General features: G+C 39.8%; 1 protein-coding gene across 1 annotated transcript; it reads right to left on the reverse strand.

Annotated features, from left to right (window-relative positions):
- On the reverse strand, positions 1 to 14,035 carry lmgA (anaphase promoting complex subunit lemming A). The gene is made up of 4 exons (XM_018511296.1): positions 13,787 to 14,035; positions 13,462 to 13,581; positions 11,933 to 12,099; positions 1 to 69 (listed from the first exon to the last, which is right to left on the reverse strand). Exons 1-3 carry the CDS (start codon positions 13,803 to 13,805, stop codon positions 11,984 to 11,986), a joined length of 255 nt encoding a protein of 84 aa, XP_018366798.1. The 5' UTR covers positions 13,806 to 14,035; the 3' UTR covers positions 1 to 69; positions 11,933 to 11,983.
- Positions 14,036 to 14,701: the final 666 nt, after the last annotated feature.

The raw sequence follows: 14,701 nt of genomic DNA on the forward strand, positions 1-14,701 counted from the left end.
AAGCCACTCAAGCTTCTTGGTAACGGGGGTAATCCTTGCAGGGAAGACATCGCAATCCTTTCTTGAATACTAGAACATACAAGTGCGAGGTTTTTAGATAATTTATATTCTGTATACAATGGGATGTATTTTCAGCACGTTTCAATGAACAGGACAACGCAAAGTGTTTTCAATGATAAAGGGTACATTTAGTGACAGAAATATCATTCTTGGCATCCAGTGAGTGACAAAGAATGGCACTTGTGTCACCAAATGAAAAACACCCAAAGTTAAGAAGCTAACGTTTAACTTACTAGACGTTAATTATTAATATTTAATATATGTAACAGTATAGTTGTCGCATATAGATATTCCGGCTAAGTTTTTGCCAAACTTATGACAAACAAGATATTTTAGTTGTAAAAATATTGGAGATGTAAGGTAAAAAGAACATTATAGTAAATATATTCAAGTGATTATTACAGTAAAGTAAATCTCATAATACATTTTTAAGATTGTAAGCACGACCAACTCTCAAAATTTGCTTTATGAAATGTACAAAGTACCTTACAATATGCCTAGACGACAATCATTTATCAGAAAAATAAAGTCAATTTTACGTAAGTGAGCGCTTGTTCCTGTATAGACCTGTCGATTCCAGAAAATTTACTAAAATTCTAGAGTACACATTACTTCGTTTTCTCCGTGTATAAGAGGGATGAAATTAATAGTTTCATGATACTCGGGGGAGGAGAAACTTCTGCGGATCGTACGGTCTTCTCATAAACTGTCACAGGCGGAGTACGATGGAAGCCACAGGAAATGGGAATACCGTTACACGATCATCTTACGAAATAAAAATCGATCTGTCTTTATGAGTGTCGGTTGCCCATACGAAGGCGGGGGATTTGGCAAATGATTCACATCGCCCTGCAGTTATTATCATCGCGTGCACATCGCGGAAGTGTGCGATCGCTCAATCGTTCTTATCGATATCGATATCCGTTCGACTCGGCTCCGCTTACTCGTCTCATCTTATTTTCCGCATGCTGAGATGAGATCGATTCGATACGCCAAGTGCAGCGATATCGATTCGATAGCAATTATAGATAGCGATATCAGTTTAAAAAGTCGATGCTCTTAATAATAAATTCCTCATCGACTTGCAGCCAGGACTGCCACAAATTCCTCGCCCTAAAATTTCATATAACTTTTCCTGATTTCCAAACAAAATTTCATGAGTTTTCTTAACTTTCAATAATACTTTGAAATTTTTTGTATTTTTTTCCTGGAAACCGTTAAATATTCTTGGGAGAACAATTTAACATAACAATGTAAATTAATGTTGCTAACACTGCACTTGCTAACCTGATTTCCTTGATTTTTAATTTCGTAGCAATCAGTTATGTAACGCAAGAAAAGAATATTCATGCAGTCTCTATTTATTTCTCGAGAATATATTTCTCCTTTTTTTTTATATAACATGCGTTAAATTATTCGTTTCATTTATATAACTGCACAATCTGCATAGTATTGCACATTCATGTGCGCATAAATGTTATACAGCAATACTCGAAAGACTAGTGTAACTTGTGAATTTTTTTCAGAATTTTATACCTGAGCAAACTAGAGGCAAATTAAGGTTCCAGGATTGAACTGAGGACAAAATAAAAAAAAAGGAACGCAAGTGTTTTTTGAACGTTAGTTGACAGTAACGAGCGGTTGGTTTTTACGGTTGGCTGAGACGGCATTTATCGCGAGAAAGCGGTGCATTCATATCACCGGATAGTTGAATTTAGATCAATGCGCGTAATACAGTGACCCTGCAACTATCGCGACTTCTCGATAATTATTACATCGTTAGCTCTGGTGTGCAGTAACGTCGCGCCTTGCGACAACGTTACGTCATAGAACACTTAAGCAATGTATTCACACGACAATATTTTCCTCAAACACATTATTTTTAGTGCTGTGCTCTAAAAATAAGAGTATCAAAATTCACTTTAAGAAGATTATTGTACATTTTAAACACACTCAAAAATTAAAAAAGTTCAAATTGTTTAAATTAGAAAATCAATACTTCTTATCTTGCAAGTTCTTCTGAATTATTATTGTCACCCACGAGGAAATATTAGAACATTAGATGTAAAGAATGTAAAGAATGATTTTTTTGGGAATTAAAGCAATGTTATCCTCTAAAGACAATTATCACATAATTGTGAAAAAAACATTTCTTTCTTGATTTTCAAAGCAAATAAAAACTAAAATCAAAGCTTCGAGTTTCTTATTACGATCAATCTCTTAATTTTAAAAGCGATCCCTAGACAATCAATATTATTATACAATATTTAATATCGCGCTTAATATTATGTATTATTTGGAAATTATACCTCCAGCATGTTTGCTTTGAAATATTTAAGAGACACATCAATAATATTGTACAAAATAATTGAGCGTCTAGGAGCCATTTAAAAGACACTTATAAATAATCTATTTCATCGATAAGAAACTTTCAAACTCTCTGCCGAATGGCTAAGAGTCTCATTCGTATTGTAATATAGGTCCATCCACTTTTATAATTTTAATTTCCAGTAGAGACAATTGCGAGCAAAGTCTCTGGCGATTTCATTTCATTTTTAATACCTGATGAAATCAAGATCAGTTATTCTTTCCTCTTCGCGATGATCATAACCATTGACTCGGCCCACGTCGACGATGTCGGTGTTGTCGTCGCCGTCATCTCCATGCAAAGTAATCTGCGTGGAAGAGTAACGTACCCCCGCCTCCAGCCAGTCCTGCCGGTGGATATTGTTGTCGCTATCGTTGTCATTACTGTCCTCTTGGTCGCTGGGCGCAATTTTACGCTCTGATTCGTCGACGACGAGCAACGTGGTGGCAGCGCGGTCAACGCTCGGGATGTTCGTCGATTTCTCGATAGGAGACGGAGTCTTGACACCTCCGTTACCGAGCTTTCCACTAGCCACGAACGTTTCCTGCTGCTGTTGCAATTGTTGCTCATCAGGACACGATCGACACGTGGGCGTCGACCGGGCGTTGCGCCCGTCTGCTCTCTCCGAATCGCCGTTGCATTTTTCCGCGTGACTCACTGTGACTCGTCCTCGAGGGGAATCCGGACTGGAAGACGAGGCACGATGCTCGTCTTCGAAGGACACGTTGACAGCTCGGATAGCCACCGGTGGCTTCGTCGTCGTCAGCGCCGTTTCGAATTTCTCAGTCGAGGTGACGACACTGTTCTCTCTTTGCTGATCTTTATCAGGCAACTTCTTCCATCGGTCACGATGATATGGTAGAGCGCCGGCTAGGTCTTTCCCGCGGGAGTTTTTCCGGATCTCCAGCCTACGTTGCGGCCGTTGATCCTCGGTAAAACTGTTGCGCTTCCGCACGATATTCACTGGAACGTTCCCCGTGGGATAAGGCTTTTCCGAACCGGTACCAGGTCTATGATGTTGATCGTGAGACGAGGTAACTTTGTTTCCATTCTCCGACCGGTTATCCTCAACAATTGTGTCTGTATTTCGCGTCTGGTTGCGATCTCGTGGATTTCTGTCGTTGGACACATTCTCGTCCTTGCAATCCTTCGTGCACTCCTTGAGAGATTCGTATACAGTTGTACGTCCACCCGTTGGGTCCACCTGTTGCTGCTGCAATTGTTGTTGTTGTTGTTGTTGTTGTTGTTGTTGTTGTTGCTGCTGCACTTGTTGCTGATCGGATCTCCAGGGCTTCGTGTTTGGCGGCGGTGGTGCCTGCCTAGTGGGACAGGGCGGCCTTGGCGATCTCTTAAGGGCCTCGGCAACCACCTGCCGACTCGGTCGAGGTGGCACCGGAGGCGGATGAGGCCTTTGACTGGTTGCCAGCTGCATTCCGCTCGTCTTTCGAACCTTCTAACCAAAGCGATTGCTCATCCTCTATGACGACATACTTATACGTATGCAAAAAACGAATTTTACTTTTCGAGCCAACTAACTGCACAATCTCAACTCGCGATTACGTCAATACACGTAAAAATATCTATGCTATTACCGCTATTACTAAACACGGTATTAAATGTCAGCGGTAACACGATACCTTCACCTCGCACGTAAACGACGAAGATTGCGCTTCGTTCAAAATTCTCTCGAGATAAGAAGCGACGTTTATCATCGTCCTTATCGCGTGCGTGTCTATTATAAGCCAACGGAATCGAGGAACGCCGGTAAATAACTCGGCAAGCGAGGTATTTTGTGAGCTTGGCAAATTTCTCCCGTCACAGTGGTATTTCATCAGCCGCAAAATTCTTCGAATAGGAATTCGTTGTTTGCAATTTTATCGTGACGTATTGCCAGGCGCAGACGAATATAATAGCCGTTGGATATCTTTGCGCAAAATCTATTGCAGCCCGGAGGTATGACTCGCGAGGCGTGCGTTTCTTGGAATTATCTTATTCCCTTAAAACGCACGGACGAGCATGCTTTAAATGCCGATCGGAGATGACGGGAATGTTGTGCAACGTCGCCACATGATTCCACACACTGTTGCGCCAGCGAAATCACCGCAATCTCGCCGCGCGTACCCTCGATTCGCCGCGTTTCCTTCTCTTTCGCCTCTTCTCTTTCGTTTCTCCCCTCGAGTCCACCTCGTCCTCTTTATTCGTAAGCGGGTCGCGATCGCGTCGATGCCTCGCGATATCGCCGACGCGATTTTGCATACAATTCTGCGGGAGCCACAAAACGTGCCTTCGTTCGCTCGCTAATAGCTTCATGCGCGCGGTGCCTTCAATTTCTCGAATACCTCTTCGTTCGCGATCGCGACGAGCGGAATCGACCTGCGATTTTGCACACAATCGCGCGGGAATCACGTCGCAAAATATTCCTCGTGCACGTCAATTATTAAAAGCCTCAAGAAGCCACTTCCGATTCTCAATACAGGGATTTGCTTCGCGCGCATTTCGTCCCTCTCCTTTCTTTCTCTCTTCAGCTTGTCATTGAAGCTGATCTTCAAGACGACGTTACGGCCTCGATAGTCGCCTTTCTATCTCGATCGCTCGAGCTTTCCTTCCATGAAGAGTGTACGAGCAGACCCGGCGAACCCGCTTCTTTGTGAACGAACGAGGCAACCTGACTTGCCGCCTTTTGTAAGTAAACTTTCTATCGCATACCGCGATTCACAGTGCGCACGAAACATTCAATGGTCCTGACAAAGAATTCCTTTTCTACCTTTTCTCTGAAGCGTATCAAAGTTTATTTTTAACAAATTCGGCAATTAAATTTCTTTATATAAAACTTCTTTATTTTTCCTTTATTATTGCAGGACAGAGGAAAGAGTAGAAAAATTTTGTTGAAAAAGAACCAAGAATTTAATTTAATTTACGTATTGTTATTTCTAACGAAGGAAAATCATCTTCTTTGACTCGAGCCACTTCGTCTTCGCGTCATCCGCGTCTTCAGCAGTCACTTCCGAGTCTCGCTTGACGTCACATCGCGTCTTCCACGTTTCAGTGCACTGAAATCCACACTTTCTAACGCACAAACAAATTGGCAATTCCTTCTCCTTTTGCTACAGTTAAAACACTATTGATTCCTACGTCATGATCGCATCAATGATGCCTCCTTTCATCGATTTAGCCTTTCAAGACTTCTCTCGTTCCTGTGATGATAGGGACCAATCGCGATGAACACTTGAAAACTTCGATTCGGTGAACTACGAGGAATAAGCCAAAACGATCGCACAACGAATGCCTTTGGACAGGTAGAGTTAGAACAGCGACGATCCCGAGACCCCAGGCGGTATCCCCGATCCAGTATCTCCTCCTCCGTTCAGTCCTTTCCCTCCTTCTCTTCCACCCGATAGCGTCTCTATCCTCTCTTTCTCAACGGACCGACCGCCACGGACTGACTTTGCGGTCCCACAAACATCCTTCGCGATCGGTGGCCACGTGACTGGCCGAGCTCGAGTTCTCGTCAGGTAGTCAACGAGTGTGCGCCTTATGCATGTGTGGGTATGTGTATGTTTGTGTGTGTGTGTGTGTGTGTGTGTGTGTGTGAGTGAACGAGCGAGTGGGTGAGCGAAGGAATGAGCGTGTGAACAAGCGAGAGGGCGAATAAACGAGTGAGTAAGCGTGCCTAGGTGTGTTCGTGTGTTGGAGGCACAGAAGGGAGAGACACAGGCGAATGCAAAAGAGGACCTGCGGTTGACGGTGATGGTAAAGGTTCACCACGGCGGTCTCGTGACGATCTCAACACTGTTGGTCACGATGATGTGTGAGTTCTTGACCTGGTAGGAAAAACTCTTGGATAGCTCGACACGTTACGTAAAATCGCCAGATCTCAGGAGGGGGAGAGGGAAATGCGGTTGCCGTTCTAAACTTTACGGAAAGTCGTGGTCACACTTTCTAGCGTCGTCAAGGCGCTATAGTTTCTTCTCGGGGATGCTGTCTCTCAATGAGATTTTCATAGTGCATTACGATCTCTCGGTCATCTGCGCTATAATCATTCCAAATATTAAAAATGAGAAAGTATTAATTTCAAAAGGCAATTTAATTTCAATAAGCGACAATAGCAAACAACATAGCTATTTCTTCAAAGTCTGATTTAAAATATTGTAAATCTTTATCCACACTGAAGATGGCTCAGTGTGAAACATTTGGATGTGAATCTTGATATTATAATTTTGTCAACATTAATTTGAATTTTGTGCACTGCAGCTTGATTTATTGCCTTGTTATTACTTATTTAAATTTTAATTCTCCGAGCCTTCAGAACTTGGTTATCAATTTAATTTCGTTATCGTATGAAATTATATTAGATTTTATCGTCATATTACATCGTTGACGTAATGTATTTTCACAGGATTCGCTCGAATGGATTCAATTATGTACCAGCGCGTCCTAATTACACACACGCACTCGCCCGAGATTGTTTTAAGTTTATGTAAGTCGATTTCGCCGTGCTTCCACAGAGTTACGAGCACTACACTTCACGGAACACGTCACATATCGTTTCGTTTCTTTACGTCATATATCTATCGCAGGTGTAGCAGTTAATTATCCGCGAATGTGCGTTCATTTCGCAATACGCATTATTCGCATCGACGCGAACGCAACGGCGATCTGTGATAAGCGTGAACTTTCTAGAGTTCGTGAGGCATAAAATGTCTTATCGATCATATCAGTTTCCGTGCTTTGCCGGAGCATCGTTATAATTTCTCACAAAAGAGATAAACGAAGTAAAGAATGCACGTAAAAGATCGCATAGACGATTCCGTAGAAACGCGATGAAAAGGGACTCGAATGAATTTTTTTATATGATTATTTGTAAAACAAAATAGACTAGGAGTCACGAATTATAAAAGAACTAGAAACATTAATTAAAAAACTAGGAGTCTCATGAATTAAAGACTAAGACTCAAGAATCAAAAGGACTAGAAATCATAATTTAAAAGGATTAAGAGTTAAATTAAAAGAACTAGAAATTATGAATTAAAAGAATTGGGAGTCACGAATTCAAAGGGCTGGGAATGACGAATTAAAAGGGTTGGGAGTCATGAATGAAAAGGACTCGAGAATTAAAAGAACTAGGACTCGTGATTTAAAAGGATTAAGAATCACGAATTAAAAGGAATAGGAGTTACAAATTAAAAGGACTAGAAGGCAATTATGAAACGAGACTGGACTCGAAGCCAACCATCTCGTGGTCCATCTACCTCCATCATTGGGTGTAGGTGTATACCGCGACCGGTGGTATCGCGTGAGATACTCTCTCAGTAAACCCGTGGCAGACGAGGAGAAGGGATGGAAGAGGGAAGGGAAAGGAAAGGACTATTAAAGGAAGAGGTGAACGAAGCGAGATGGAGAAAAGGGAAGGGACCTATTAGGTCCCCTCCGTCTCGCCATCCTCTGCAATAGCACGGAGGTCTGTTCACCAGTGCCGTAGCTTGTGCGACATTCAGACTCTTCCCCCGTTTTCTTTCTCCTCTCCGTTTCGAAGATCGCGGGAAGAGGAGTCCAGGGGAGCGTGATTACTCTTAACTCGCGCAATTCGTCTTAACGAAGCGATTTCTCTCCTTTAAGTCACGCTCTCGAGTCTACGATTGATGCGATTTGACGAGGTCTCGAAACCAAGTTTTTTTTTTTTCTTCAACTTGTTACACGTGGAGATATACATCTCATTGAAGACAATCGGCCACGTTTCTAGACTCGCTATATCGGGAGATGGCACTTCTCTCGGATATTTCACAAATGTTTTCCGTCACTCAACTGAAGCGGAATGACGAAGATAAGATACCAGCGGTATCCCGCGGTCTCACGTGCTCCGTGGAATGAAGTAACCGCTGATGATACGCGTTATCGGCTTGCCGATCACCACGCGTATCGCTCGCCCATTCACGGCGCAATTAAGCTCGAGGAGGAAGTGGCACGACCGGCCGGCTGAGAAAACGCGGGCCGCGGAATTTATTCACACTCTGTTTCGCTCTGGCTCAGGCAAAAACGACTCGTTCCACTTTTGCGACCGATCTCCCGCCGATAAAATGCAAATCGGCTCCACCTCTCCCTCCCGCCCGCGCAATCCGGCCGCCGGTTCCTCGATCGATCGAAATCGGATCGTACGTATCACGAAGACGTTCCCGTCCGTTCGGCTGTTACCGTACAACATGGCCGTCAAAACAAAATTCGATTACTGGGTCACGGGGTTTCGTGAAGTGCGCGTTCGAGACGCGGACTTCGAATGCCAATGTCAGACGTGAGTCCGTCGTCTGCGACTCTATTTTGCGTTTCTACAAACAGGATTGTCACAAATTCCTCATCCTAATATTCCATAACTTTTCCCTCATTTTCAGACAAAATGTCATGACTTTCTTTAATGCTTTTAATAATATTTTGAATTTTTTTGTATTTTCATCCTGATTTGGAGACTGTCAAATATTTTGTTGAGAGAGCAATTTAACATAACAATGTTAATTACTGTTTATGTCGCTGATACTGCTTGCGTTTGATCGTTAAGTTAGTAATATTCAAAAACTGCCGAAGGGAAGGTGATGTATGTATATATTGAACTTTTTTAAAGTCAAGCATTTTAATTTTCCAGAAAATTAAAATTCTTGATTTTTTCCTGATTTCCAGTTTTGTGGCAATCTTGTAGATCAACGTTTTTCAACCTTTCTTAATTCGCAACACATTAAATAACAAGCCATTTTCTCGAGATACATCATTAGCACACGCTTCAGCGCTCAGCATAGATCTTTTATCAGATACCGCCAATACGGTTCAGAAATAAAACGTAAAGTTCTCAAATTCTTGTTTTATCGTTTTAAAAGATTTTATTGCAATTATCACTTTGGTTAAAATGAGAATAAACACAGTTAATATACATAATTTAGATAATTGTTATGACAATTATCTAAATTATGTTTATTAATTATGCTTATTTATTATCTAAATTACGTTTTAAAAATTATGATTTTTAAAACGTTTTTACTTCGTCCTTGTTTTCTTATTTATTTCTGAAGTTTTGTTTCTTAATATTTTCTCTATTTTCGTGGCACACTTGAAGATCATTTGCGGCATACCGATTAAAAAACCTTGATATATGTAGATTAACTTTAATCTCGGTTTGATTTACTTTTATCATTTCCTAGTTTTAAGAATTAGACAAATAAAAAGAAATTAATAGAGGAAATTAAACCGAGATTAAAATTAATCTACATTGAAACGGACATATATTTATTAATTCGTAAGCAGAATTCATAAAGGACATTTTTTAGCATCTCTCTTTGATCTTGATAGGTCGAATTGACAAATAATATTTTTTTGTCTTAAACGCAATACTTTTAACAATCCTTTTTTTTTTCTAAAACTCACGATATCATATTCGACATTAAACTGATTCTGACAGCCATGACTCTTCAATTGTTGATACGTCCGTTGAATCATACATTTTTTTCTTGGAATTAAACATGACTCGTGTTGCTATTTTTACACTCCGTCGTACTTTGAACACCGCGTCGAAAGGAATAAAGTTGAAAGCGGCCGTCTTTTTACAATCATAAATAATTCAGCCCCGCAGCCGACGTAAACGTCAAATTGACTCGCAAAATCGGCCAGTTAAAGTGCCGCATTGAAAATAGCGTTCTTGCTGTACGCTGTCGCGATTTGACTTAACCATCCATTCGCGCTTCGCGTTGAACTCCATTAAATTTCGCGTCGGAGTTTCCTCGCGCGCGATTATGTCGGCAAAACGCAATTCCCGCGATTAAAGCGAGAAAAAAAGAGGGGCCCCTCTCCCTTCCCGAGCTCGCGATTAGAACTATGGTAGAACCGTAACCGCGTCGCCGGGAGAATGGATTATGCGGCGCGACTGCAGCTATTACGTTACATTCCCGAACACGCGCAAGACACTGATGACGCGTATATTGTCGGATACAACGAATTATTAATAATTCAACGAGCCAATGCGTTGCCCGCAGATAACAGGCGGAGAGGAGAGAGGCTGATTCGCGGTCGCACGCCGCGCGTTAACCCTTTGAACCGGAAATGTACTCTTTGTCGCGCGGAGAGATCAGAGCACGAAGGGGTCAAGAGATGTTCAAATTTCACTGACAATGAAGACTCGGGTGTCATATGAAAAAAACGGTTTTGCTGAAGTATAAAAATTTAGCTAGTTACAGATCTGAAAATAATTTTGTTCGACTATCAAAATAATGATTAGGACGCTCAAGCTGGTTGCTAGAAAACTTTTTACAGCATTGCTTCAACGACCTACATAATTATTTTGATGATAGAAATATCTAAAAATTCAGCTAGAAACAGATCTGAAAATAATTTTGTTAAATTATCCAATAATTATACAGACGCTCTCCAGCTGATTGTTAGAATATTTTTGCAACATTGCTCATCAGCTCGAGTTTTTTTACATAATTATTTTGATGATTTTCTAATGAAATTATTCAAATCTGTATCTATCTAAATTTTTTAATGTTTTAACAAAATCGGTCCATGCAGTTTCGATAAACAGTGCGACGTCTTTTATACAATTCCTCTCCAAGACACGTTTTTTTGATACGTGCTGTAAAGGAGAGATTAATCGCAAGTGCTGCTGTGGTGAAAATTCCGAATGGAATGAGGCGTAAAAAGATTTTAGATATTCGCGAGGTGACGAATTTTAGATCAGTCGCAACAACATACGAGAATGTACAACGGGTTGTCGTGTGGCAGGCGAATATAATCGTCGGCGGATGGACGACTCTAGATAAGTTTCTAAATTTAGGTACGACACATTCTCTCTTGGAAGACATATAAGTCATTCGTATGGAATTTGTATAAATCTTATTACACGTTTTACGGCGAACAGTGCGTTGGATACGACGAATCAGTTAAAAAAAAACATGCTATGAATAAATAAACATGTCATAAAGTATTATTGGCATTTACTAGCTATTTGATTATCCCTAATGGCTTTTTTAAACAAATTTATGTAAGCTTGATGATACCGAAAGCCTGAGTTTACGTGAACTTGCGAGATTTAGCAAAAGAGATTGGTGTTACACAGACTATTTAAATTGTACAAATTATATAAACCGGTATTTATAGTTGCTCCTATTTCTCTCTTAAATTCTTTGAAGTGAAATCTCACTCTAAAGAATTTAGAGAAACTCTTTAGAATGAGATTCCATTCCAAAGAATTTAGAGAGAGTTACAGGACTGTCTTAAATAATATATCTTAAGATGCTAATATTCTATTTTTTATTGGTATACTTATGACATCTTAAGACTGTACTTAAGACTGGTCTTAGATATAAGAACTAACTGTAATATATATAAGAGAATACCAGCTATAGATATAAACAGACTATGGGAAGAGATGTCTAAATTCTCCTAAAATAACCGGTCCAATTTACATCCGAGTCTCTTCAGAAGGGAAACTTCGTAAGGAGGAGGAACGAAGAGGCACGCGTAGTTTACCTGATCACTCGCTGCGTGCTGACACCTGCGGGCCTGCGGGATAAGCGGCGGTTACTCCTTGAACTTCCACTCCTGACGACACATCGGGCATATGTGGTTGGTCTGCTGCGAGTGCAGCCACTTCATGATGCAGTGTATATGGAAACAATGCGAGCACTGCCCCCACACTGAAACGAAACGATGTACACGAGCGGTTAAATTAATTTCGTCGGTGTTGGGCAACGGACCGGTGAACGGTCGGGTGCACCTGGCGATTAGCAGCAAGGGAAAGGAAGGGTGGTAACAACGGGAAGAATGGACGGACGTGCGTGCACACATTCGCCGCGCATCAATACCCGAGGGTGCCCAGGCGAGGGTGAGGGACAGCGGCGCCTACCAGCCGCGTTTCTCCATCGGCCGACCGGCACGCGTCGATCGATATCATGACATCGCGCGCCGTCGCGGATGCGGCCTTCTCGTCGTGGCGGTATTTTATGAGTCGAGAGTATAAAGCCTTGTGTTTCATAATGCTATTCGAAAAGAATGATTCTGTTGAAGTATCTAAAAGTTAGATACAGATCTAAAAATAAACCACTTTGAGTCTTACATAATTATTTTGATGGCTTAACAGTATTATTTCCAGATTCTGTCGATTTAAATAAATTTATAAATAGTTTAGCAAAATCTTTTATTTCATATAGAAATTCCGAAATTTCGGATGCAGAAAGACAAATCACATTTGAACAATTGGTCGATTCTTTGAGATCTTTACATGGCGGAGCAATTTACACAGAGAAAGAATAGTTTTGCTAAAGATCTAAAATTTAGATAGTTCACTTCGTGGACCAAACTTAACAGAGATCATCCTATTTTTTAGCCTGCTTTTTCGGCGATCTATAATTATATATTAAAATTTAGAATGATATTCTATTTTGTGTATAATATATGTATATGGAACTTAATTAAATGGACACAAATAAAAATATATATCTATTAAAATATATGCGTATATCAAATAGATTGTAAGTAGAAATGCGTTGAATAAATGCAAATCATAGATATCGATCAAATTCCAATTAACTTAATTGATAATAATTCATTTAACAGAAATGTTTTTCCAAGGAATTTGTTTCCAAATAAATTTCTAATTACATAATTTATCATTCCCAATTTAATCCAATTTATAATTTTTCTTGTTAAATACGTGTTAAATAAAAAATTAATCATTCATTTAAAATATAGATATCACACTTAGGTAGTTGCAGATAAATAAATCTTATTAATTTAAGTAACAGTTACTTCATATGATAGAATTTTTGCTTAAATTAAAATTTCTAATTGCATAAATCACTGTTTCTAATTTTTCTCTCAAAGAATGTAAAAATATTCAACAGTACTAATAAAAAATATAATAAATGCTTTTGTTTGAAGGAACAGGAAGAAGTTATTTTCAAATAAATAATGAAGAAAAGAGAAACTAGTAAAAAATAGCAATCGTAAAGTTTACCTTAGTGGAATACTGCAATAAAAAGAATATATGTTTCAATTACCTAGTGGACAGTCATCTCCAGGGATCTTGCAATCTGGACAGCTGGCGTCGAACGGCATCCTGCATATACCGCAGTTGTCATCGTTTGCGATCCATCGCCAGGTGGCGACGCCTGTCCAACCTAGGCAGAGAAATGCCTCGTAGACGCTGATCTACGTATAACTGCTTTGCGGCCGAGAAAAACGTACGAATGATGCGAACGTTGGCCGTGACATAACCATGTATAACATCCATCGTTACGAGATTGAGTTTCATGCATGTCGCATTAGAATTACGTTCACAAGACAAAACGAGCGGCAAGAACATTTCGAATTCCATATACTTACTCTTTATCGTCACCTTCATGTCGGGATTGTTCTCTCGAGTAATAAACGCAATGCGATGCGACTTGGCCAATTTCTCCGTGAATTCTCCGCTATTTTCCGATAACGTGACTTCGGTGAAAATACATTTAGGTAAAAAGATGCGTTTATCGTGGTAGAACGATCAACTAACTGCAGCTGCTGCAGCTGACAGAGGAGAAACACAAAGCGATAAACAGGGCTGCGCCATCTTAAGATTTTCAAATCGCGATTCGACACTCGATTCTCGTGCGGAGCTCTGAAGCTCACTTCAGACGATCGCGTCGGTTTCAAGAATAAAATTCTAGTTATTATTTTAGATGTTGTGTAAAGAAATGTACATATTTAAAATATATATTTCAAATAAATTTACATTGCATTGTAATGTTGAATTAAGCTATTGTACAAATTCTAGACAGTGTTGGATTTCCTGAAGTGGGAGGTAAACAGTGAATAAATATAAATAAGGATTTTCTACATATAAATGAATTTTGCTGTGTCAATATTCATTTTAAGCAAAATATATAAAAGCAGACATACGTAAAAAACAATGAATATTGAGAAATAAATAAAAATATTTTTAAATCTGACTTCTTAAAATGGATTATATTATTCTGTGTCTGCATTCGATGGATACTTAATTATAACTAAAAAATATTAAAACGCATAAAATGATTAGTTTCAAATGAGGTAAAGTTATACCAGTTTCATCTTTTGCTTTAAAATGCAAAAATGATTTCTGTCTTTATTTGTAGCGATCGTAGCGATGTAAAGTGATATAATTGTATTTTTTTGTCATACCGTGCAAAATGTCAAAGTATCATATAAAATCTACTCCTAGTTTTTCGCTTCCATTTGATGCAGGAATAACTTTTTAGATTTATTCGCTACAATGCAGAT

Source organism: Trachymyrmex cornetzi, unplaced genomic scaffold (assembly GCF_001594075.2).
Source record: "Trachymyrmex cornetzi isolate Tcor2-1 unplaced genomic scaffold, Tcor1.1 scaffold367, whole genome shotgun sequence".
NCBI classification, from domain to species: domain Eukaryota; kingdom Metazoa; phylum Arthropoda; class Insecta; order Hymenoptera; family Formicidae; genus Trachymyrmex; species Trachymyrmex cornetzi.